Genomic DNA, 24,678 nt, shown 5'->3' on the forward strand with positions numbered 1-24,678 from the left:
ATCATTTTATTTACTTGATTGGATTCTTTTCGAATTTGGTTCGATTTAACACGGGTAAATTTAGTCATGATATCATTCGAACATTATAACACTTAATTCAAATAACTTTTGAACCTAATCGGCTTTCTCATTTTAACATATTTTTATATTATAAAATTACATTTTACCCTTATTATACTTAATTAAAGCTCGAATTCAAATTTAAGTACGAAAATTAATAAATGATTTCAAACTTAAAAATTAATGTTCGGTCAAACTCAAGCTGAACCAAACTCGAGCTTGCAACTATTTGAGTTATATTACACCCCTACTTTGAATTCCTAGCAAGCATATCTTTAAATTTTGGGAATAATGAACCGTTGAATTGATTGATTGCACCTTTATTGTTTCATGCTTTACATGGAAATGACTATTTTACTACAACACTAGTATGAATATATCATCCAACCAGGGAACTTTTCTTCATAAATCACCCATCTTGGACTAAATGAGAAAATAACCATGTACAAGAACATCATTCATACAGGGAAGACTGTTCGGTTTTTGACCCTTCCGGTTGAAAATTATACACCACAATGCCAGCGGATCAATTTGATGCCGGAGAGATGGCAACGAATACAATGGCCAGACGGCTGCATCAGCGTTTCCCAAATGTTTTGTGCATGATTTTGAAGAGACAAAGGGTGCAGAAACACACTTCTGATAGGGATGGCCATTGCAAGGAGAAAGCGGCACACTGAAACATTAACATTAGGAAGAAAACAAAATCGAAATTAGACCTACGTGTGAGTTTTATAGATTTCAAATGATCCATTTGAGAGATGTTTGCTTCATACCCAAAATTGAAGACCAAGCCAAAAGATCATGTTCGATTATTGAATCTAAACTCGGCTGCCCCGCTTGATCTGTCGAATGAAGACAAACAGATTTCAGTGGCAATAAGGTACGTCGGTTCAAGATTCTTATCTTTGTAATAAAGGTGAGAAATGTAGACAAAATGGCCATTCGAGTCATGTTTTCCATCACCAAATGCCATCATGTCACAATAAGGACTAGTTCTAGCAAAGTAAAACAATAAGGTAAGTCAGGTCAAGATCCTTATCTTTGCAATAAAGGAGAGAAATGCTGACAAAATATGTCTTCATTAGATGCTACAAGGATAATAAGACCAGCCATTCGAGTGATGTTTTTCACCACCAAATGCCATCACGTCACAATAGGCCTAGTTCTAGCTAAGTAAACAATAAGGTACGGTATGTCAGGTCAAGATCCTTATCTTTGCAAGAAAGGAGAGAAATGTAGACAAAATATGTCTTCATGATATGGTACAAAGGTAATAAGACTGGCCATTCTAGTATCGTTTGCCACCACCAAAATGCCATCATGCCACAATTGCCCACGTAAACATTAACAAGGAAATTTAATCTCATTGCTATTATTATCTCTCAACAGCTAGATTAAGAAGCAAAGTCAGACTTTCTACTATCTCGTATTGCCAAGAATGAATCACCTAAACCAAACCTGAAGCATACACAAAGGTGTACTGTAGGCTGGCCTTGTGATGCTTTTAGCAGAATGTAGGGATTGCCATGCTTTTATCATCTATATGTACTTTCACCATACAGAAATTTGCGAAGTTCTCTAATGCGTGACAAGCTATCGAGATTTGTGCAAATGTCATTACCAGTAATTACCCTAACGGATTTCTGAAAATAAATAAACAATTCCCCTAACCTTCATTGGAAACTTCTACTCGTATGATTAGTTAATTGAATGCTCATGGGCCTTAGTATGACCATGAAATCCGAGAAAATAACCAAGAATCCAGCAAAGTTACCAATCATCAGATCTCAGTATTACGACAAAAAATGGTAATCCGTGCAACGGGTCAGTTCCTTTTGATCTAAACAAGAACCACTATATAAGTTCTTACAGTAGCTTAAATCTCAACTTACACTAAAAATAGAAGCATGCCTGTTATGCTGTAACTCTCCAAGTGAAATACAAACTTAGAAATAAGGCCTCTGATCACTAACCTTGGAAAATGCAAATTTGGTTGTCATATCGAGTTTGCATACAGGGCAGAAAGTCCCCCACTTAGTCAGCCATGACTCTACACAGCTTGAATGAAAATCTGCAGCAAAATTTGTGTTCATTAACTAATATCTACACACAACAAGAACTTGAATAGAAATGATCGGGGAAACAAGCTTTGAGTATTGTGTTCATTTATCTGTAAAGTGCAAACAACAACATCATCTCTCTTTTCGGACTCGTAAAACTATGGAATCGAATCAAGTTCTGACTAAAATGATCAAATAAGTGCATGGGTTCAGAATGAGGGTGCCTTTAAACAACCAATGATCCAAGCTTAATGTGCTAAACAATTTCATCAAGCTAAGTCTTTTCCATATGTCAAATTTGTGAAAATTTCGTAGTTCCTAGGCTAAAAGTCATATATATCCTCCACTTTCTACATTTAAAACACTTACTTCCCGGTCTCACAAAAATCAAGCTACAATGTAATATAAAAGGCTCGATATTGATCCAAAGGCGAAAAAAGTCCTACCATGTTGACAAGGAAGCACTTTAAGAAGCTCCCCATCATTATAATCCTCGAGGCAAATCGCACAAGTTTCACCGGCAATACTCGAACGGGCCGAACCAAACACAAGACAAGGAAGAGCTTCAACCACTTTACTATCAACACGTCTCACTAAATTCCTTCGTCGCCAATTCGACAAGCTTCGAGGAGCAACAAAGGCAATCACCAAGAAAGCTGCTATAACAACAAGTGATAGGAAACAAATAGCAAAAACAGTCCATGCTTTCCCATTCAATGGTGGGTAAATACAGCATTCCCCATTTTCACCTTTAGCATGATCTTTTAAAAATTCACCAGCAGATTTAGACACAAAAACAGCTAGCACTTTGATTCCTTTAGGGTTCACCATCACTTCAAAACAACAAACAAAAATTCCCAATTTAATAATCTTCTAAAAGTTAACTAAAACAGCATAAATTCAGTTCAATTCAAACCCAAAGAGGAAATTTCTTACTGTATACTAAATTGTTACTATATTTATCATCGTAAACAATTGCAGCAGAAAAACCCTTATTTTGAGCGTTTCGGATTTTCTCCTCGAAAGAACAATCCCCTCTAATTATCAAAGCAAATCTTATAGCTTCACTTTGGTTAGATCCGAAATCGTTTCGGAGCGGACTACAAGCATCCAATGGATCCGCCACTTCAAGAGCACCACAAACGCCCGTGTTATTCCCAATAGCTAAACACCCAAAAAAAAAAAAGCTTATTAAAGTTCGATTTTTTGCAAAGATTAAGCTTTTGTTAAGTTTTCCCGCATTTTCCCGGTAAACAAACAGTATAAGGAAGAAGGAAAGTTACCGAATTTGGCGGGAAGGTCCGGCAAGGAAATTGATAAGGGCTTAAAAACAATGTTAGATGAAGCTAATTCACTGAAATAAGCAATAAATAACAATGAAAAAATCCCAAAGAAAGCTTCTCTCATTGCTAAATGCTATCCCCCGCCCCTTTTTTTTTTTTTTTTGAAGCTTTTAATTTTCAGATTTTCTGATAAAACAGTGAAGTAATAATAAAAAATAAGAGTCTTGTGGAAGGTACTAGCCTTGGGTAACAAACGCCGTCGTTTTATCAACAGATACGACGGCTAAAAGAAGGGGTTTATATATTTTATATACATATATACAGTTCCTTTAAAGCCCTCTTCACGAACTTTTTTGATTCAATAATGGAGGAACCTTCAAAATCGCCATTGCCCGAAGCCTTCCTTAGGTTTCTTCAAGCAAATGGGATCGACCCATCAATTTATATAGCCTCTGATTCAACCCCTCGTTACCTAAGGCAAGTTCCATAAACTTATTTCATCTTTTTGGCTGGAGTTTGTGGGTTGTTTTTGGATTTCATTTGTTTTTTATTGTTTTAAAAAAGGTTGAAACCAGGGAATGAAGCTGAAATTGATGGAATTGAAGCTGAGATAAAGTGTAAGCTTGAGAAAGTGAATTGGTTACCTGGTTTTTATTCTCTTCGACCTGATATTTTGATTGCCAATTCAAAATCATACTTGGATGGGAAGGTGAGGAATTTAGTAATTTACGTTAAATACTTGTGCTGATATTTTTAGCTGAAAGTTTCATTGATTGATTGAACCTTGACATCTGTTTCTTCTTTTTTATTCAGAAAATGTTGATAAGGCCTGGAATTTGTCTCTTGTTTTAAACGATGGTGTTCATGTATTCCTTCTTATCCTAGAGAAACTGTTTTAAAAGATGGTTGTAGCTTATAATTTGAAGTTTGGGTCTTTAGGGTGTGTTTGGTAGAGTGGAAAAAAAGGGAAAGATAGAAAAATAGATAGGAGAAGTGGAGAGAAAATAAATTTTGACTGTGTTTGGTAGGTAAGAAAAGTGAGAAGAAGGAAAATAGAAGAGATGATTATTTTCTATCCTAGTACATTAAAACAAATCATTCCAAATTAGGTAAAAGTATCATGGAGGCCCTAGGAATCAAATTGCATTTTGCCCCTTCTACTAAAAAAATGGTAAATCAAACAGCAAAACAATAGGAATGGGGGAATTTTTAACAAAAAGACCAATTTACTCTTTGATATAGTGTACAGTGGCTAATTTGCTCATTTTTTTAGTAGAGGAAGCAAAATGCAATCTGACTCTTAGTATAGGGCTCCATGGTACTTTTAGCTTCCAAATTGTGATGATAAGAGGAGAGAAAATAAGGGATGCACTTATGTTAGTTTCAATATGATGCATTTTTCAAGAAGTTCTTTTTTTTGCCTCTCATTTCTTTCAACTCTATCAAGTAATAAATCGAAAGAAAATTATCTTTCAATTTCTCTGATTTTTCTTACTAAGCACACCTAGGAAAAGAAAATTTTTGTTTGCTCTTTATGTTAATTTTAGGCATTTTGTTCGGATTATGAAGCATTTACTCTTTCATATCTTTCGATATTCATTTTTTGTTTCGATTTGCATTTTTGGTGTTTCAGATTTATGGAATTGATGCTGCTTCTGGTGCTGCTGTCTCAGTCTTGAATATTTCACCAGGGGACCATGTGCTCGATCTCTGTGCTGCTCCCGGTAATCAATCATTTCTTCCCGTTATTATGTATAATCAACTGGTCCAGCACATTCGTTCATATACACCTCTAGTGTAAAAGGAATGGTAAGATTGATAAAGTCCTGATCAAACCGTAAAATGCAATCTATTCTCAAAGGGATCATCCTGATATCAAGTCTTGGATGAGATTTATATCTGTGTTCCTGTTCACAGTTCTTAGATTGCTCATTTGAATGTTACTGAAAATTATATGTATTTTGCCGGGATCGAATTCTTGATTGATTTCACTGATTCAGCTTTGTATAGAGTGTTTTTGCCGAACTTATTTCTTGTGTATGTCCTTCAGGTGCTAAACTTTGTATGATGTTGGATCTTCTCGGTGATTCGGGTTCTGTAACTGGTGTTGATGTTGCACGACATCGGTTAGCAGCTTGTCGAACGATGTTGCAAAAATATTCCTTGGGTGATCGGTGCCGACTATTTGTTGCTGATGGGACAACATTTTCTCTTGCTCCTTTGAGGGTCGATTCCCGTTCTAGATCATGTAATAAATCTGCTAATTTTTTTCGAGAACTCGACATACATGTCTGTCTGCTTTGACGTGTTCCTCGAACAGGCGAATCTTCGTTTGAGGAAAAGGATGAAAGATTTAGAGAATGGACTTCTAGGAGGCCATGGAAAGAAAGGAAAAGAGCTGCTAAAGCACGGGAAACCATGTCTTTACAATCGGTTACAACGAGTGAAAACCCTGAACTTATCTTTTACGGACGGCATTCCGGAGTAGTCGGTCTCAGTAAAAACAAACTGTATAAAACCATGTCTGATCTCGAAGTTTCGAGCTGCGGTTATGACAAGGTGAAGTCGTATTTAATTTTAAATCATCTTGGGAATCGACTTCTCTTCTTTTATGTTTTATCTGATGCGAAGGCAAACTAATCGGTGCTGTGCTTGCAACTTATCAGGTACTCGTGGATGCAGAATGTACGCATGATGGATCGGTTAAACATATCCAAAAGTTCGAAAATTGGGGATGGACAACTCTTCAACGCCGTGTATTGGATGCCGTGAGAACAGATAGCTTAACTCTACTTCAGGCAATGCCATTTTTCCATCATGATTTATATACATATATATATTGTTTGCAAGGTTTTATTTCTTCATGTAGTTCCTTTACTGTTTTGCGATTCTCTAAATATTTTCGCCTTTGTTTTCGGTCTTTTTTATTCGTTTTCTCGCAGTTAAAACTTCTAAGGAACGGTTTTAGACTGCTGAAAGTCGGGGGGTTGCTGGTTTACAGCACTTGCAGGTGTGTTTCGTTGGCATCTCTTGCGTCGTTTAAACATATAGCGCACACACTCACATAAAAAGATGCACGGCAATGTTCTGATTACCTCTTTTTACCTTTTTCCGTTAATTAGTTTGACAGTTGCTCAAAACGAAGACATAGTAGAGCAGTTCTTGAAGGAAAACGCTCCTGCAGGTAGTATAAACTCTCCTACAAGACAAAAGAGTGTCGTTTAAATTCTTATTATCGATGTTCAAATGAGCCTTTTGTCATATTACTCCTTCATTCTCACGTTCTAAGAGATATATATTGCCTTCGGGTTGTTTAGAACTACAGGAAATAAATGAAGCAGAAGAGTGGCCCTGTAAAAGTGGGAGGATACCAAAGACATTACGATTTGATCCCTTGACATCACAAACTAGTGGACTTTTCGTAGCTAAGTTCACAAAACTCGGCGCTTAATTAAGGTTTGTTCATTTTAGGTCTCTAAAAGATGAAGTAGCCGCATTTTTGCCGGATAATTGTAGCTTACGTTGCATTACTTACAGATTTACATTCTGGGGTGCAGAGAATCGTCTCTTCGTTGCTGCACTTCAACCTCGGATCTCGGCTGTTGCCTGTTTCACTACTTTTGGTAACACTGGTTTTTTTATTGATGATCAAAAAATTTTGTAATTTTGGTTGTTTGTTTTAGTATAGTTATAAAAATGATCCTAATTTAATTATAGAATTTATCGTTTCTACCTTTCTTTACCTCATTGCAAGCATGTTGGATTCCATCTTGTAGATGTTATATACATATGCAATTCTTTACATTTATTCGTGAGGACTCGAAACTTGCCCATCACATGAGTATGACAGAGACTTTAGCTCCAGTATCATGTGGCCTTAGGCTCAAAACTTCCGTCCTTACGTCAACTTATGTCTAAGTTTTATGTATATGCAACTTTTTCTAATGTGTAACGTTGATTTTCTTACATTTATTGATGAATACTCGAAACATGTCGGTTACATGAGCATGACAGAGCTTTAGCTCCGGTATCATGTGGCCTTAGGCTCAAAACTTCCGTCCTTACGTCAACGTATGTCTAAGTTTTATGTATATGCAACTTGTTCTAATGTGTAACACTGATTTTCTTACATTTATTGACGAGTACTCGAAACTTGTCCGTTACATGAGCATGACAGAGACTTTAGTTCCGGTATCATGTGGCCTTAGGCTCAAAACTTCCGTCCTTACGTTAAGGTATGTCTAAGTTATATGTATATGCAACTTTTTCTAATGTGTAACGCTGATTTTCCTACCTTTATTAAAGAGTACTCGAAACTTGTCCGTCCGTTGCATGAGAATGGAAGAGACTTTAGCTCCGGCATCTTGCCGTCCTAGACTCAAAACTTACGTCCTTACATCAACATACGTCTAAGTCGTCAACGTTATGACTCTTCTTGATTTAGTGTTTACTCATGCAACAGCACTACATGAGTAGTTTGGATCAAGCTTATTACTGTGCCTATGCCTCTTGGTTTAATTCAAATTGCGGATTCGGATTTTGAAATTACAATCCGATACGGATTAGAACAAATACGAATCAATATCCTGGATATTCATTATCTAAATCCGCATTACTTATTTAAGTAATGTTTCTGAATTTGAATTCGGATATCTATCATTCAAAATGCTTATAATTTTGACTTCATATATATAAAAAGAATTTCAGTGTTTTCGAATTCGGATTTTTGCAAATTTAAATATCGTATCGATTCTTTTTTATAGATTTAAATATCTGATGGATAGTAATATTTAATTCGAATTTCAATAATATGTTAAAAACAACAAATTTTAATTTAAATAATTAAAAAAAAATGAAGATACTCAACCTGTTGATATTCCTATATTGGAAACCGCGGTCAACCTTCATATTTGATTTGCCTTCGGCTGCTTTGCTTTAAGATAGTATTAAGTGAAACAGACGCTCAACGATGTGGGATTGGATCGCCAGACCAATTTGCTTTCTATTCTTATCAACATTTTGGGGCCTGATTTTGACATGCCAAATTTTTTATTCATCTAACTTGAATCAGCGGCTACCATAGAATACTTGTAGGTCTAATTATGGTTTTAGACCCTCTACTATGTTGAAATTTAGAATTTAATCTCCCTATTTTAATTATAAAATAATATTTTTAATAGGTTCAAATTGAAAACACATGGTTAAATGGTTTAACTTCCTTTTTAGCCCTTAAGAGTAATAATTCTATTTAATCTTTTTTAGTCCCTTGATTAAATAATTTTTTACATTTTTGGCCCCTTCCAAAAATTAATAATTCATTTTGAGCCATTCTAATAAATAAATTTTAACATTTCTCTCTACCCCATATTTTTTAATTTTATCTTGGCCCAGTATAGAACTCCTAGCAATTTGCATGTCAATCGAGTGTTTTAAGACTATTTAAAAAAAAGAAAAGAAGAAATAATTATTTCATCATTTTCGAAGTAGCAACTAATGTCAATGAAGCCTTGGCATTACGAGCAAAAATTAAGAGTCTAGATCTTGAGTACCTAAATATAAGTCCCACCATGTGTACATGTGAGTTTTAATTCAGATAATTTTTTATTTCGTCTGTCTATTAAAACGAATTGACTTTACTTTGTAGTTTGCTTGAGCATGTATTTGTGCTTACACATTTTATTTGTACTTGTAGAACTCGTTTATTACAAAAAAAAAGAAGAAGAAAGAATAGAAGCTAATCAATTTGAACCTTCTAATAACATTACAAAATTAGAGAAATCAATTTATGTCCGATTAAAGTAAAAATATTAAATCTCAAAATTCTACATAATATAAGGACTAAAATCAGAATTAGACCAATAATTATATATATTACCAACTTACATAAGCTGGCGGCTTCGTTTTTTCGCTTTTAAATTTGGATGCTTAAAACAGGGGCGGATCCGCCGTAATATGCGCCGGTGGCCCCCAAAATTTTTGAAAATTTTCACTAGGCCCTTAAAAATTTTGAAACTTTTCAATTAAGCTCCTTCAGATTTCTTTTTTGTAAAATTTTCATTATGTCGTCAATTTAAAAAAAAAAACTAATTAGATTCCTCAATTTTTATAAGCTCTCATTAAACCCAATTAATTTTTGCATAAATTAAACTAGTAATTACTCAACTATAAAATGTTTAAAAATAGTCACCCAACTATCATTCCAATTTAAAAAGCTACCGCCGTTACTAAAAAAGGCAAAATTGAATAGTTTGGTGATTAGAAAAGAAATTTACTAATAGTTGGGTGATCATTTTGTAACTTTTCATAATTTGATGACCAAAAAAGAAATTTACTAATAATTGAGTGACTATTAGTGTAGTTTACCCTCAACTTTTAGAAATTTTAAATAGGTTCCTTCAAAAATTAATACAAAATCCACACTGATAATGAAGCTTCCTGGTTCCAATGGTGGGATTTTAAAAACCAAGGTATAAACAGCAGCCGCCTGTTTCATAATCAAGCTATAACAAAAACTATATACATACATACATACATATATATATATATATAGCAATGGTCAAATACCAATATTATTTCCATAAAACTCATCTACATAAATATTTTTTTCGTATCTATTACTTTCTTTGTAATTTCTTTCACAAATGGGTCCTTTCTTTTCACTTTCCGGTGCCGGAAAATGGCTTGGACTGGTGGCTGCTATTTGGGTTCAGGCCATTTGTGGCAACAACTATACATTTGCCAATTACTCCGATGCACTGAAATCGCTTATGTCCCTTACTCAGCTGCAGCTCAACAACCTTTCTGTCGCTAAAGACGTCGGCAAGGCTTTTGGGCTCGTTGCCGGGTTTGCTTCCGATTGTTTACCGACGTCGGTTTTACTTATTATCGGATCGGTCGAAGGGCTGATAGGATATGGAGCTCAATGGCTTGTCGTTAGCCGGCGAATTCATCCACTTACATACTGGCAGGTAAGGTTCTTTTGATATACAATGCTTACGTTATAAACGTAAATGGGACATTTGTATTTGCATGTTATTGGAAGTTGACTAGATTAAATTTGGTAATTATCGAATCGAGTTTGAGTCGTTGAACACTTTAATATTTATTTGCATGGCTCACGAGTTTAATTAAATTTTTTATTTTATTTTACTTTTATATTATGAAATTATAATTTTATTATTATTATCTTGAAAGAGTTTAAGTACAAATGAATTTAATTTAGTTCGGATTTAAACTTGAGTACAAAATCATTAAATAAGCTCGATTATATCTCGAGTCAAACTCGAACTTAGAAACTGATGTTTAATCAAACTCGAATTGAATATCGAATATCAAATTTCGAGTTAAGCTCCAGCTAGCTAGTATTTTAGCTTAGTTTGATTACACCCGTTCATGTTACATAGATTCTTGAAAGGGTTAACATAAATAGAGTTAATTGCATTAGGATCCTCAAACTATGGTTTAAATTTTAAATTAATCCTAAACTTTATAACATTATAATTGAGTCCTCAAAGTATCAGCATTGTATATAATATGTTATTTTACTAACCTAATCATTAGCTTGTGCATTAAATGCTAGTTTAATTTTTGTATGCTAAAAGAATAGCCCTCATACATAGACGAAGTGAGAAATTTTTCGGGGTGTTGGATTTGAATTATAGATTTTCAAGAGAGCTAAAATGTAATTTTATCTCTTAACGTGAAATTTTATAATTTCTTGACGGATTAAACTATACACTTTTCATTTTTGAAAGGGTCAAAATTGAATTTTAAAATTTAGTGGGGCTAAAATGAAAAATTACCATTGGATTAACTTAAAGTTTTGCAATTTTTAAAGGAACTAAAGGAATAAATTTACCATGCCCCTATTGTCCTTTTTTTTTTAAAACATATTAGGTCCAAACTAACCATACAACAATATGTACATATTTGTAATTTGATCCACGTACTTTAAAGTACTTAACGTAATATCCGACTAGTTTTTAATGCTAAAATTGATTGCTATGCTAACAGAAAGACCCGATTGATGTAATATTGATATCTTGAGGACTCAATTAGAAAAATATATATTTTAAAGTTTATGGATTAATTTAGAATTTGATCAATAGTTTAGGGATGTTTTATGAAATTAACTCGATTTTAACATATATGAGCTTATATAATAAATTTGCAGATGTGTGTGTTTCTATGTATGGGAGGCAATAGCACTACATGGATGAACACTGCAGTTCTGGTTACCTGTATGCGAAACTTCCCGAAAAATCGAGGCCCAGTCTCGGGGATCCTTAAGGGCTATGTCGGACTCAGTACCGCAATCTTCACGGATATATGCACAGCTCTGTTTTCTTCGGACCCTTCAACGTTTCTCTTCATTCTTGCCGTTGTTCCGGCCATCGTTTGTCTTACCGCTACATTTTTCCTCCACGAAATCCCAACCCCGACTAAAAACCCGACCGAACTTCGGCAAGAAACGCTGTATTTCCACGTCTTCAATGGCATTGCTATCATATTAGCCGTCTATTTATTGGCCTTTGATATCACCGGCAATCACGGCCGGGTTTTATCGTTGGCATTTGCGGTAGGACTCCTTGTCCTACTAGCAACTCCATTGAGTGTACCATTGTATTCGTTCATATCTAAACCATTGTCCGATTCGGATATCGAGCGGCCGATGAAAGTGTCGTTGTTAGCGGACCAACCAAAGACGACGACAACAACAGGTGTTGAGCTGCAGTATCTCGAACGAAAACGACCGTCGATCGGGGAAGATCATACGATCGTCGAGATGATACGAACATTTGATTTTTGGGTACTGTTCGTCTCGTTTCTTTGCGGTGTCGGAACCGGGATGTGTGTGATGAACAACATGGGACAAATGGGGATAGCTCTTGGCTACTTGGATGTCTCCATTTTCATCTCTCTTACAAGCATTTGGGGTTTCTTCGGACGCATTGCTTCGGGTTTAATATCAGAATACTATATCTGGTAATAAAATTTCTCTTCTCTCCTTAATTTGGCAAAATTAAACTTATTATATAATTTTTTTAATTAAAAAATTATTATAATTATTTTTTATTTCTATAAAAACTTATTATATATTTTAATTTTATAAATATTTTTTTATTTAGTTTGCTACAATATCTTAATTTTATAAGATTTTATTTTATATTTGATTTAAAGTACAATTTTTTGGTTACTTAATTATGCAAAGTTATTAGTAAATTTAATCGTAAAACGTTACAAAATGATCACTCAATTTTTCAATTTTGTCATCTTTCTTTGTTACCATGGACTTAGGTAATAACTTTTAAAATTGGTATAATAGTAATTTTAATATTTAATATTTATATATTATATTAATTTAGTCTCTATTCTAAAAAAATTTAACTCACAATATTTACGCATAATATAATTTATTTTTTTTTTACTTTTTTTTGTGCCTTTAAAATTTATAATTTTATCTGGATTAGGGCTGTGCATAATTCGGTTAAACCGATTTTTTCGGTTAACAGACCGAGTTCGGTTAATCGGTCGATTAACCGAAAAAATTCGGTCGGGGGTCGGTTAATTTTTTTTGATTTTTTCGGTTAACGGTTAAATCGGTTCGAAACTGGTCGGTTAACCGAAAAGAATCGGGTAAACCAAATTTTGCAGGGTAGGGCCTAAAATAGGTCAAATTAAACCCGGCCCAATTTTTTCTCAAGCTCAACACCGAACTTTTTGGGTAATTTTCGGGTAATTCGGGTAATTTTTGGGTAATTCAGTTAATTCGATTAATTCGGTTAATCGGGTAATTCGGGTAATTTTTAACCAAAAATAAAAAACACATAATTTTCGGTTAATTCGGTTAACCGACCTTATTAACCGAAAAAAATTCGGTTCGGTTAATTTTTTTTTTAAAAATTCGGTTCGGTTAACGGTTAAAAATTTTGGAAGGTCGGTTAATTCGGTTATAGCAATTTCGAGTCGGTTAACCGGTCGGTCAACCGAATGAACACCCCTAAATTCTGGATGACCGAATAAAACAAATTTGATTTACTTTTTCCCTATTGTATAGGAAATTTGGAACACCAAGGCCACTATGGAACGCAGCATCACAAGTTCTAATGGCGATCGGCTACATCGCCATGGCCTTAGCCCTACCCGGCTCACTATACATCGGCTCTATCCTGGTCGGAATATGTTATGGGGTTCGCCTGACAATTACAGTTCCGGTTGCCTCAGAGCTGTTTGGTCTTAAGTACTATGGCCTTTTGTACAACATCCTTATCCTCAACCTTCCTTTAGGTTCCTTCCTTTTCTCTGGTTTGCTTGCTGGGTATTTATATGATGCACAAGCCACCGCCGTTGACGGCGGAGGTAACACTTGTGTTGGGGCTCAATGCTATTGCCTTGTGTTTGTGATTATGGCTTTAACATGTGTTGTTGGGTTGGGATTGGATGTTTTGCTGGGTGTTAGGACAAGAAATGTTTATGTTAGGATTCATGAAAGTAAACGAGCCATTGCTGTATCTGCAACGGATCGTTCTTCAGCAAAATGCTGATTGAATTTTGGGTTATTTATCTATTTGGGACTTGAAACTTAAAATACATTTTAAGTTTTTGTATATTTTGTATATTTAAAGTTTATTTCATGTAATTTTATTTTTAAGATTTTATTTTTATTTTTATTTAAATAATTAAATTCAGTTTTTATTAAAAAACTTAGTAGTAATAAAATTAATTATGAAAATGATTATACTATTTTTTTCTCTTAAAACCACCGATTAAAACTTCTCATGCAGGGGCTGACTCCCCAAAATGGGAAACTAATTTTTGTTCCTTTGAAGTTTATAAAATTTTAAGTTAGTACACAATAAAATTGCACTTTGATCCTCAAAATATAAAATTTTGATACAATCATTTAAAAATTATAAATGTATAAACTATTAAAACGGTAAAATTACATTTGAACCTCATAAAATTATGCAACTTAATTCTAGCCTCCCAAAAATTTCTGATTTGACCCTCTCTTCATGATAAAATAATTTTTTCTTTTGGAATAGTGTTCTTACGAAAAGTTTATGTAAGCATTTCCTTTTAATCGAACTAATTAATATTATTAACTATTTAAACCAACTAACGGCATTATAAAAATAAAGAAACTAAATTTATAAAAGTTATAAAATTTCAGGACCAAGTTGAGAAAAATATCAAGCTGAGGGACTAAATGGTTTAATTAATAACCAAAAGGTCGATCAATTACACACGTTGGTGAATAATATATTAATTTATTTTTGTTTTGGTCACTCATATTTTAAAACTTTCAATTTTATCACTAACATAGAAGGTTTTGGCCACTCCTTTGTTAAATTATTAATGGTAAACTACGCCTAAGATCACTAAATTTGTAGTAAGCTTATATTTTAGTTACTTAATTTCAAAAGGTGACAAAATGATTATTGAACTATTTGAAAGTTTTCATTTAAGTCATTAGACTGTTAAAATTACTATTGTATGACCTTCACTATTCGCACCACCTACATCAATCGAAATTTCTCATCGTCCTTCTCTTCTAAAGTTTAATTTTTTCATAAAATAGCTTTAAATATCACAAATCTACAAACCAAAATCCAAATAATTTTTTCTCCGATCTCCATCACTGATCATTAAATTGATTTGGATCCAAAGTATATTCTTCTATTTATTGATGAATACTGATTCACTGCACCGATCATCTAATCTCGTTCAGCAATCACTAACCATACTTTTTTTAAAAGAACAAACATAACAGCTCACTTAAATGAAATGCCTCTTTCTTAATTGGCATAATGGAAATTTTAATCCTCATTTTTTAACCATTTTATCATTTTGGTCCTTATTTGACCGAACCCAATCTCAAACCATCTGTCACCAGAATCTAATCTGATTTTCCCTCAAAGGCCGTCTCTCAGGCTTTACCGAGGAGATCAAATTGAACGAAGTTTAATGGAAACGAACAGTAACAGTGCAAGTTCAAAGCCTTCAGCTTCTTCATTAAGATGGAGAATCCTTAGTCGAGCTGTTCTTCATCGTGCCAAAAATCCAGGTACCCTTTTCAATTCACTGATCTCAATTTGTTTATATGGCATTGTTTTAGCTTTGCTCACTGATTTTAATCATCGTGTAGAAGATGAATCGCAATTGGGCATGAAGCTCATTTCCAGAAAAGCAGCAAAAGGATTCAACTTGATACCGTGTCAGCTGCTAAATCATGATCACGAGTCTAGAGATGCCCAGTTTTGCTACACCTTGCCCACTCAAGGATGTCCCAAGCTTGTTTTAACGTGAGTTTTCATAGACTCGATTCCCTTTTTGTTTTTCTAGTTTCTTTCCGACATTTCTTCGAACACTTGGTGGAATGAGCAGTCAATGGAAGTGTTGTAACATTAATCCTGTTTGTTGTCTTTGGAACTTAATGCAGTCAGAGATTGAATAATAATGCAGACCTCACTGACTTTGAGATTTGTAATAGACACAACATTGACAATACTGGGACTGTCTGTAAGTTACTTTTACCCATTGTTTATCAATTTCAAGTTTTTTCCTCTGATGTTTGTTTCCATGTCTTGTTGAGGGTTAGTCGGCTCCTTTAGGAGAAGTCTTCGAAATGTCTGCCAGACAGTCAACTGGACCCCCAACAACATAAGTTATTATCCTTCAGGAAAGGTTTCGTCTCCTGTGCTCTGTCGAGAGCTAACATGCCGTGAGCGGCTGCCTTGAGGACCTAGTTCACAGAGTTAGGAGCGCTCTCGACCATACGTGGATATACAATCACCCACCATGGTGACGTAAGCATCTCGCCCTTGATGGGGTTCGTACTTGGCATATAGGTCTTTTATTGGGGAATATGGTACCACTTAGCCCAAGTGGTACCAAATTTCCCAACAAGGGTGAGACACTCATGTTGCCTTGGTGGGTGGCCGTACATCCACATACAGCCGAGGGCACTCTTGGCTTTGTGAATCAAGCCCTCAGGTCAATCGCTTACCGCACACTGGCTCCCGGTAGAGCATGGGAGACAAAACTTTCCCCGGAGGACAATACTTTCAGTTGTTGGGGCACCAATTCGGCTACCTGGCTGAACGACACTTCAAAGACTTCTCCCGAAGGAGTCGACCCTCCTTCAACATGTCTATCTTTATCGAGTAAGATTTGTGTCTGGTTTGCTGCAAGGTGGATTGATACTCTCTAACTTATTGAAACCAATAGAACTTCTTAAACAAATTTCTCTATTTCTGTTATTATGGCCATAAGTTAGTTCCTTATTGCAACTCTGATTGTATGTTATGTATCTTATTAGTCACTAATATGTATCTTATAAGTTAATTTCAAGTAGTAGTTGTCTTTCTTAATTAAACTGTTCGTTTTCTCATTTGAAATGTTCTTATACAGGTCAGTGGCCATCTGAAGATGTCCTTGCCTATTATTGCTTATCACATGCAGACATGTTCAGGTTCGTATGTAGGGTTAGTCTCCTTTAATAAAATTGCTCGAGCTTGAGAACCAGGATAATACCATGATTTGGCTGCTTCTGCTGATCTGCGAGCTATTCCGTATTCCTTTTCACTTGGATGATGTTTCTGCATTATAATTCTAAAATGCCAGGTCTAAAAGAGTTATTGAGCTCGGGTCAGGTTATGGCTTAGCTGGCTTAACCATTGCAGCAACCACAGAGGCATTAGAAGTAGTAATTTCAGATGGAAATCCTCAAGTGGTCGATTGTATCCTTTTGACTTCATCATAAATACCTTGTTATATATGGAGGAAACAGCTTTCCCTGTAATTCCTTTTCTTTCATTCCTATTCACTTTGAATATATGTCTTGAGGTTCCTTAACATGAAGATATTCTGCATAATATTAACACAAACTCTGGAGCATTTGGTGAAACAAGAGTAAAGCCCATGAAATTGCACTGGAATGAGAAAGAAGTTTCAAATCTCTCACACACTTTCGACGTCATCGTTGCAAGTGATTGGTAAGGCCTATTACTGGCTCATGTTATGAATAACACTTGCATCAGCAAAAATACCATAGAGGCCCCTGTACTAGGAATTATGACTCGATTTTATAATTGATCTAGTGTTGTGGACGATGTAAGCAGTCAATCAATTGAGACTACTTATAGTCCGCTAACTAGGGGAAAGAAAAGCCTTTGTTATGAGTTGAAGGCAAAAAGGTTAGGCTCGTTCGGACGGGAGCAAGCCTCACACGAACCTACTCTTGTGACCTCAATCTTGAGGCTGAAAGAAACCTAGTAGGGACAGGTTATGGAGTATCTGGACCATTAGAGGCATGTAGTATTGCAAATTTCTCACTTTAATGGTGCGCTTATCTTCTGCCTTATTCTTAGCTTAACATCTTATTTTCAACAGCACCTTTTTCAAGGAATTCCACAAAGATCTTGCTCAAGTAACAGAGCTCTTGTTGAAAAAACCAGGACCCTCTGAAGCTATATTTTTCAGCCCAAAAAGAGGTAACTCATTAGATAAGTTTCTGGAGGAAATCAAGGACAATGGCTTGCTTTTCAGCATAACAGAGATCTACGACCCGGAAATATGGAATCGTCATCAACAGTTCATGAACGGAGATGAGTCATGGCCTGGCTATGAAAAAGATCATTGTTACCCATTGTTAATAAGAATTACGAGATAAACTACAGCAACTGGCATTCATCCCATGATCATCTGCCAACTGTTCGTGGGAATCTTTCCTTGCCGGTTGACCCATGTCATGTGCAGGTATGAGTGGTATAGTTGCTATCTTTTAAGACAGCAAGATTCACATGTACATGCACTTTCCATATCAACTTCAATTGCTATTTTTGCCATTTTATCATGGTGGGAATGGAAAGAACATGGTGATGTTTTAATTTTTTAATTTATCCTTGTCATAGTGTCTTCCCTTTTAAATGAAGCATGGATGAATGCACCGAAACTCTGCATGGAATATTCCGAGCAATAAAGTTAAGGATAAACTACACTATGAAACTGATGTTAGTAAATTTCTTTTTTGGTCACCAAACTATGAAAAGTTACAAAATAGTCATTCAACTATTTAATTTTGTCTTTTATGAAAAAATTACAAAATAATCACCCAACTATTCAATTTTGTCTTTTCTAGTCACCAGTTGACTAACTATTGTAGTTTTTAAAATTAACATAATAGCAACTTTAATACTTAACATTTATATATTGTGTCAATTTAGTTTTGATTTTAAAAATCTAATCTTCAACATTTGCACATTATGAAATTTGGTTTTTTTTGCAGTTTTACTTTTTTTTTTACCGTTTCACCTAAAAGTTAAAAAACAAATTTATCAGCAAAATTTGTTTGAATAAATACAAATAATAATATTAATATATAAAATTCAAGATAACGATTTTCATTTTTCTCTTTCTTTTAAAATTAACCCTTAATTTCACCAAAAAAAATAAAATTACAAAAAAAAGACCAAATTACTCAATGTGTAAATGTTGAGTGTTCAATTTTATTAGAATCAAGACTAAGTTCACATAATTTATAATTGTTGAGGGTTAAAAGTTGCCATAAGTCAAATTTAGAAGTTGCTACCATTAGCCAGCCACAGCTAGTGACAAAAAAAAGGACAAAATTAATTACGTGACAATTTTATAACTTTTCATAATTGGGTAACCAAAAAAATAAATTCACTAATAGTTGGGTAATTATTAGTGTAGTTTTACCCATATAAGTTTTATTTTCTAGACTTGATAATTAGGTCCATTTTGGTACATACACTTTTTTTTTTATTTCTTAAACGATTAAATCCATTTTGATCCCTAAACTTGATAAATATAAAAATGGGTAAGCTACAAAAAGTTACTTTTGTTTGCCTCAGATTACATTTTAGTCACTTATGTTATCGTTTTGTTACGAAGTGGTCACTCTACCGTTAAACTCCGTTACCTCCCTAGCGGCAATCTTACGTGGCAGTCTAAATGGGTTTTAAATGTCGACTTGGATATCCAGTTGCTGAGATGAAAATAAGTTTTTAATTAAATAAATTTAATTTGCACTACTACGTAGGACATCCAAATTGACATTTAAAACCCATTTGATCTACCACGTAGAACCGCGGTTACATTAACTCAATTAAAAAATTCAGATCAGATGCAATAAATTATTTAATAATGAACATTTGGTAAAATAATTGAAGGCTTGTGACGGCCAAACCCACACCATATATCTTAAACTAAACAAATCATTAAATAATTACATTTCTTAAAGAACAAATAGAGACAAATGAACTCATCTCCTTTGGCATTAGTAGGCTACGGTAACAAACCATTAACGTTAGCCATAGCCAACTAATCATTGTCTTTTTCCTGCATTTTATGTCTAATAATCGATTGAAAAATATGCCTCTATCTTGCCTGCCTCTAGTAATGTCTGATATATATGTTTTCTATCTTTTGTACTTATATATTACACTGGTTTTCCAGTTGGAAAGAAAATGCAGGCCGGTGATTATGCGATATCATTGGATGGTTTTAGGTTGTGTGGCCAACTGTTGATCTTCACTCGGTTTCCGATTAAGTTTGCAAATAGTTGAGGTCCTGAATGTTGTCGGTTGGCAGCTTGGCATTGTCAAAAGAGATGCCAGAACTGCCATATTATGGCCAAACTGGTTATGGCACCGGCAATGAGAGCTGATGAAGTAGACCGGGAACTAGCTGAGATATCGACCGCCATGGGATCAGAGGTCTTGAGACTGCAACAAAATAAATCAACATCAGTGGCAAAATAAGTTCGATGTGATGATGATTGGGGGGGGTGCTCATAAATGTTGTATACGGCATATGCAGTTGCAGCATGGGACAGTGCTGAGGATTTGATTTTGGAAGTGTATATGAAGATGAACATTTAAAAAAAAATAAGTTAAAAGTACCATAAAGGCAATTGTAATAGGAGTCAAATTGCATTTTGCCCCCTTTACTTAAAAAAATAAAAAAATTAGTCCATGTACATTAGTTCAAAGAGCAAACTAGTCATTTTCGTTAAAAATTTCATCTATTTCTATTGCTAAAAACTGACGTGTCTAACAAAATAACTAGATAGTTACACGTAACATGCCACATGAATGAGATATAGAGACCAGTTTTAACATTAGAAATGGATAAAATTTTTAACAAAAAGACTAATTTGCTCCTTGATCGAATGTATAGAGACTGATTTACTTATTTTTAAGTGACAAAACGTAATCCGACTTCTAATACAATGACCTCCATAGTACTTTTACCAAAAAGGTACATGCAGGCCATCCAGGGACTAAACAATGTATGGTCCCTCCCCCATATGGCTCCCAATACCAAACCATAAGAATAGGGAAATTTCAACTGACAGATATGGATTGACCATGATTTGTTTAGTAGCAGATCAACTAAATCATAATAGCCGAGGGGCTTGCAATGCAATTATTACCTTGTGGAAGGTGTAGTAGGGCAGAAAGTAATGACATAATCAGCACCAGCACAAGTAAAGGTACTGGTTCCATCATCATAAGCATAGCTATAAGCAGTAGGACATGCTGCCTTGAAGAATTTCGAGTACGAGCTCGGCTTACACGTATTCGGAGTCGAATAAGCGCCACTGCAACAATATTTCGGGTCCCCGAAAGCATTGCATGCACTATTACAAGCCACTCCTTCACTCCTATCAACAACTTTAAGTTCCAAAGGACAGTTACCGTTCAATTCCGCAGCACATCCGGCTGAACTACAATTACCTCCTTTACCACCATGTGGAGACACCATCATTGGTAAATTGTATCCATCCACAAGGCTAACGTCATAAAAATCCAATCCCGAAGCTCCGTTCAATGTAAACTCCGCAAGGGTTGCAGGAGGGATAGCACCAGCACCAGAGCATTCTATCGTAGACGAACCGCAGTCTCCAGTGAGACAAGTGAATTTGCCAGAAGAATCTTGGGTACAAAGAGTTCGACCCCATAACCGACCTGACCAAGATGTTGGAACATCGATAGATTTCGATTCTCCTTGTTGAAGAACAAAACCTGTAGGTGAAAGTGGTGGGATTCCAGCACTTGACAATACTCCTGGCCAAACTGTATAGCTGCATTTGTTTATGATGGTAAACGTCGACGAACGAGCACCTGTAATAAAACCAGATTAAAACCAACAACAGCAGCAAAAACAACAACGACGAGAAATGAACTCGGCGAAATGATTTATGACCTGAGAATAGTTGAAGGAAGAAGAACATAACCAATACAATCGTAAGTTGCAAAGCAGCCATTGGAAACTATATTTGCAAACACTTTGGTGAGTACTAAGAGTGCTGCATATATATATATATAGAAAGTAAATCTAATGTTGATGTGTGGGTACCATGTGATGATATGGGCAGTGGGGCAGAGCAAAGAAGCATGTATGATGAGGCACATGCTCAACCTGCAAACATTTGCAGTCGGCCATTGCTGTCCGAGTAATTTTTTTTCTTTGCTTACTTAGGAAAACCAAAACAAATTGTCGCTATAAAGCTGACATCTATATATATATATATATATATATATATATATATATAAAATAGTAGAATACATCAATGATGAAATAGGCTTTTGGAAGTATTGATGAGGTACGTTGGGATTTCTGTATATTTGAGGTTGCAGAAAGGACATCAGGTTTGCAATTTGAGACCATGACTTTGACAGGTAATTTGAACATAACCAAGAACCTACGAGTCTCATATTTTTAACCAATGGCAGTCAACTTATACATGCAAGTTGTTGGAGGGTAGTCACCAAGCAAGTTATCCAAGGATCTGACAGGGATGATTAATTGTGGGTCAAATTACAGTTTTGGTCCTTTTACTATGCTCAAGTTTGAGATTTGGTTACTGTACTTTTTCTTTTTGACTGTTCATGAGACTAAATACTAATCCTTTCAAAGATTCATCGCTGCCCTCCAACAATGTTGTGTTTAGGATTCAAACCTGAACTTTTTGTTCGGAACTGCAATGTGCCTCATCACCATACTCAACATATACTTTAATTTGGCATAATTTGGTTTGGCTCCCCAAAAGTTTGAAAATTTTAATTAGGTCCCTCCATTTCTTTTTGAGATTCGCATTAATCTTCTCAAAAAAATTAAAATTAATTAAACCCTCCATAATTTTTAGAAAATTCTCAATATGTTCCTCAATTTTTTTAGATTAGACCCTTAAAATTTTTGAAATATTTAATTAACCCCCTCCCAATCTTAATCGCATGTTCCGCCATTGATTTGGTTTTTTTCTTAAACTACTCCTTCTAACATTTTATATGCATCAATATAATGATTTGAAAAAAGTTCTTTCAAGAAAAACCCAGATCAAAATTTTAGTCTAAACTATTTACTTCATAAAAATAGAAGGATCAAATTACACCAAATTAAATTATAAGGACTAACTTCATAATAAAGGAAATATGGCCATCATTGTGCAACTTGTCAATATTTTAAACTTGCTGGGTGGAAATCTTGATTGGATCATTATCTAGGCTGTAAAACATCAGTATCTAGCTCCATCATGCTCAACTCAACATAGGATCTAGCTGAGGCAAGTTGGTGAGCTCTGTTCAGCTCACTTGACCTTCATTTAGGATTTTACTTGTTGATGCACATGAAGTGTTAGCATAAAGGAATTTTGGCCCTTATATATATATATATATATACCTTTACTAACACATACAAGCAAGCAACTTGACTGCAATGGTCAATTGGGGGGTTTTATTTATTATTTTCTAAATTTGGCTTGAGTTTTCCAATGGGATTTAAACAAACAATATAAACATTTGACTACTTGTGAGGAAACAAAGGTCAATGTCAAAAGATCATGTGAACTCCTTTGTGGCCTTACACCAGCCGTGAAGTTGTAAGGCAAATGGTGAAGGATTAGACTTGTCTGAGGTTGGGTTATTTGTTTAAATTCGGAGGATTATTGTGAAATTTGAAAAGGTTTAGATAAAAATATTAGTTTTAATAATGGGTTCGAGTTACATCTGTTCATGAGTCGGATTACTTACATGGGCTCGAAGGCCAGCACAAAATTTGAGAGGGTTTAGACAAAAATATTAGACTTGAAAAATAAGTTTGGGTAAAAAAATTAGGCTCGATTAAAATATGGGCCGGGCTGAGCTTGGGCCTTGAGTATTCAAGCTCGAGCCAGCCCGTTTTTAAGTTTATAATAGTTTATATTATGTTATTTTTATATATTATGTTATTTAGAACACTTTAAAAAATAAACTTATACTAAATATATAATACTATTCTAATATAAACATTAAAATGATGACTATATAAAAACTTTCAATAAATAAAAAATAAAAAACATATTAAATATTAAATATTAAAATAATATAATATAAATATTTTTTTTTAAATGGGCGGACCTAAAATGAGTTTGGGTTAATCCTTTGTAAATATGAACGGATTTGGACAAAATTTTAAGCTCATATTTTAAGTCAAACAAGGCTTGGGAAAGCATAATGTATGTTAATATCATGCTTGGGCCCGCCCCGACCCATTAGCACCTCTAGTTTGAGCACATGGGGGTAAACCGGCCTTCTCAATGGTAAATTTATCATTTAGGCCTTTAAAGTTTTATAAAATTACAAATTAATTTTATGATAGAATTGTATTTTAGTCCTTTCAGAAATTTATAATTTGTTTTGCCCCTAACCAATTCTCTAGCTTCGCCTTTTTTGAACAAAAAAATCAGACTCATTTAAAACCTGACGCTATGTGACCCAATTCTCCTTTTTTAAGTTTAAAATTGGCTATTTTTTTCTTTTGTTTTAAATTTTGTTTATGTTTAAGAATTTAATAAAAGAAATATATATAATGACAATAAAATATACTTATATTTAATAAATATGAAATAAAAATAATGATATTTTAAAAATAAAAAATAAAATGTACGGATCTTAAAATTTTGAGTTAAAAATTTACAAATATAAAATTTGAGACTTATATTTCGATGCAAGGCCTCAATCTTAGGCAGCCCATAAACATCTTCATCCCCGTTAGGCCAGCTCCAATATACTTTGGGCTTCTTGTTAAAGTGTGTCTAATGCTTCATAATGGGCCTTATAGGCTGCCCTGTACATGGAGGCCAATGTAGCATGGGAGAACTAGACTATAAATTTGGAATTCAACCCATAATAGTTAGAACAAGTAACTTAAAATGACTCGACTTAGAGATGACCCGATAAAAAGGTTTGATAGGTAAATATGTA

General features: G+C 34.6%; 5 protein-coding genes across 8 annotated transcripts; 3 read left to right on the forward strand and 2 right to left on the reverse strand.

The window, feature by feature from the left end:
• Window positions 1–340: 340 nt before the first annotated feature.
• LOC105787470 (receptor homology region, transmembrane domain- and RING domain-containing protein 1) lies at window positions 341–3,608 on the reverse strand. Of its 3 annotated transcripts, none has more exons than XR_008191156.1 (6): window positions 3,407–3,608; window positions 3,060–3,287; window positions 2,570–2,956; window positions 2,037–2,134; window positions 837–1,232; window positions 341–736 (listed from the first exon to the last, which is right to left on the reverse strand). XR_008191156.1 is itself a non-coding variant. In XM_012613869.2 (6 exons), exons 1-5 carry the CDS (start codon window positions 3,528–3,530, stop codon window positions 882–884), a joined length of 861 nt encoding a protein of 286 aa, XP_012469323.1. In that variant the 5' UTR covers window positions 3,531–3,601; the 3' UTR covers window positions 341–736; window positions 837–881. The 3 variants fall into 3 exon arrangements, 1 of the variants encoding a protein (XP_012469323.1); XR_008191157.1 differs by having other exon boundaries at window positions 837–1,228; window positions 3,407–3,606; XM_012613869.2 differs by having other exon boundaries at window positions 837–905; window positions 3,407–3,601.
• A 107-nt stretch (window positions 3,609–3,715) lies between these two features.
• On the forward strand, window positions 3,716–7,214 carry LOC105787469 (rRNA (cytosine-C(5))-methyltransferase NOP2C). 2 transcript variants are annotated; one of them, XM_012613866.2, is made up of 10 exons: window positions 3,716–3,883; window positions 3,971–4,115; window positions 5,040–5,130; window positions 5,457–5,654; window positions 5,727–5,965; window positions 6,073–6,204; window positions 6,349–6,416; window positions 6,529–6,590; window positions 6,724–6,862; window positions 6,944–7,214. In XM_012613866.2, exons 1-9 carry the CDS (start codon window positions 3,771–3,773, stop codon window positions 6,855–6,857), a joined length of 1,182 nt encoding a protein of 393 aa, XP_012469320.1. In that variant the 5' UTR covers window positions 3,716–3,770; the 3' UTR covers window positions 6,858–6,862; window positions 6,944–7,214. The 2 variants fall into 2 exon arrangements, with proteins under 2 accessions (XP_012469320.1, XP_012469321.1); XM_012613867.2 differs by having other exon boundaries at window positions 6,964–7,214.
• Window positions 7,215–10,005: 2,791 nt separating this feature from the next.
• LOC105787471 (protein NUCLEAR FUSION DEFECTIVE 4) lies at window positions 10,006–14,069 on the forward strand. Its single transcript, XM_012613872.2, has 3 exons — window positions 10,006–10,374; window positions 11,580–12,391; window positions 13,464–14,069. The coding sequence occupies exons 1-3, from the start codon at window positions 10,048–10,050 to the stop codon at window positions 13,948–13,950; spliced, it is 1,626 nt and encodes a 541-aa protein (XP_012469326.1). The 5' UTR covers window positions 10,006–10,047; the 3' UTR covers window positions 13,951–14,069.
• Window positions 14,070–15,256: 1,187 nt separating this feature from the next.
• On the forward strand, window positions 15,257–18,305 carry LOC105787472 (calmodulin-lysine N-methyltransferase). The gene is made up of 7 exons (XM_012613873.2): window positions 15,257–15,473; window positions 15,555–15,711; window positions 15,849–15,928; window positions 16,820–16,880; window positions 17,033–17,148; window positions 17,271–17,403; window positions 17,801–18,305. The coding sequence occupies exons 1-7, from the start codon at window positions 15,374–15,376 to the stop codon at window positions 18,078–18,080; spliced, it is 927 nt and encodes a 308-aa protein (XP_012469327.1). The 5' UTR covers window positions 15,257–15,373; the 3' UTR covers window positions 18,081–18,305.
• Window positions 18,306–19,538: 1,233 nt separating this feature from the next.
• On the reverse strand, window positions 19,539–21,895 carry LOC105787473 (pathogenesis-related thaumatin-like protein 3.5). The gene is made up of 4 exons (XM_052624265.1): window positions 21,794–21,895; window positions 21,641–21,707; window positions 20,868–21,558; window positions 19,539–20,157 (listed from the first exon to the last, which is right to left on the reverse strand). Exons 1-4 carry the CDS (start codon window positions 21,878–21,880, stop codon window positions 20,034–20,036), a joined length of 969 nt encoding a protein of 322 aa, XP_052480225.1. The 5' UTR covers window positions 21,881–21,895; the 3' UTR covers window positions 19,539–20,033.
• Between the last annotated feature and the right edge of the window lie 2,783 nt (window positions 21,896–24,678).

This window comes from Gossypium raimondii, chromosome 2 (assembly GCF_025698545.1).
Source record: "Gossypium raimondii isolate GPD5lz chromosome 2, ASM2569854v1, whole genome shotgun sequence".
NCBI lineage: Eukaryota > Viridiplantae > Streptophyta > Magnoliopsida > Malvales > Malvaceae > Gossypium > Gossypium raimondii.

Bases quoted from the DNA above. Each gene is read 5' to 3' on its own strand.
- LOC105787470 (XM_012613869.2), bottom strand. From the start codon at position 3,530: ATGAGAGAAGCTTTCTTTGGGATTTTTTCATTGTTATTTATTGCTTAT. The intron at 2,135-2,569 runs GTAGGACTTTTT...ATTTTGCTGCAG, and splicing joins AGTGCTTCCTTGTCAACATG to ATTTTCATTCAAGCTGTGTA. The intron at 906-2,036 runs GTTAGTGATCAG...TTCATTCGACAG, and splicing joins CCAAATTTGCATTTTCCAAG to ATCAAGCGGGGCAGCCGAGT.
- LOC105787469 (XM_012613866.2), top strand. From the start codon at position 3,771: ATGGAGGAACCTTCAAAATCGCCATTGCCCGAAGCCTTCCTTAGGTTT. The intron at 5,131-5,456 runs GTAATCAATCAT...TATGTCCTTCAG, and splicing joins CGATCTCTGTGCTGCTCCCG to GTGCTAAACTTTGTATGATG. The intron at 5,655-5,726 runs GTAATAAATCTG...TTCCTCGAACAG, and splicing joins CGATTCCCGTTCTAGATCAT to GCGAATCTTCGTTTGAGGAA.
- LOC105787471 (XM_012613872.2), top strand. From the start codon at position 10,048: ATGGGTCCTTTCTTTTCACTTTCCGGTGCCGGAAAATGGCTTGGACTG. The intron at 10,375-11,579 runs GTAAGGTTCTTT...ATAAATTTGCAG, and splicing joins ATCCACTTACATACTGGCAG to ATGTGTGTGTTTCTATGTAT. The intron at 12,392-13,463 runs GTAATAAAATTT...CCTATTGTATAG, and splicing joins ATATCAGAATACTATATCTG to GAAATTTGGAACACCAAGGC.
- LOC105787472 (XM_012613873.2), top strand. From the start codon at position 15,374: ATGGAAACGAACAGTAACAGTGCAAGTTCAAAGCCTTCAGCTTCTTCA. The intron at 17,149-17,270 runs GTATCCTTTTGA...CTTAACATGAAG, and splicing joins AAATCCTCAAGTGGTCGATT to ATATTCTGCATAATATTAAC. The intron at 17,404-17,800 runs GTAAGGCCTATT...TATTTTCAACAG, and splicing joins GTCATCGTTGCAAGTGATTG to CACCTTTTTCAAGGAATTCC.
- LOC105787473 (XM_052624265.1), bottom strand. From the start codon at position 21,880: ATGGCCGACTGCAAATGTTTGCAGGTTGAGCATGTGCCTCATCATACA. The intron at 21,559-21,640 runs GTCATAAATCAT...GTTTTATTACAG, and splicing joins CTTCCTTCAACTATTCTCAG to GTGCTCGTTCGTCGACGTTT. The intron at 20,158-20,867 runs GTAATAATTGCA...ATTTTGTTGCAG, and splicing joins CCTACTACACCTTCCACAAG to TCTCAAGACCTCTGATCCCA.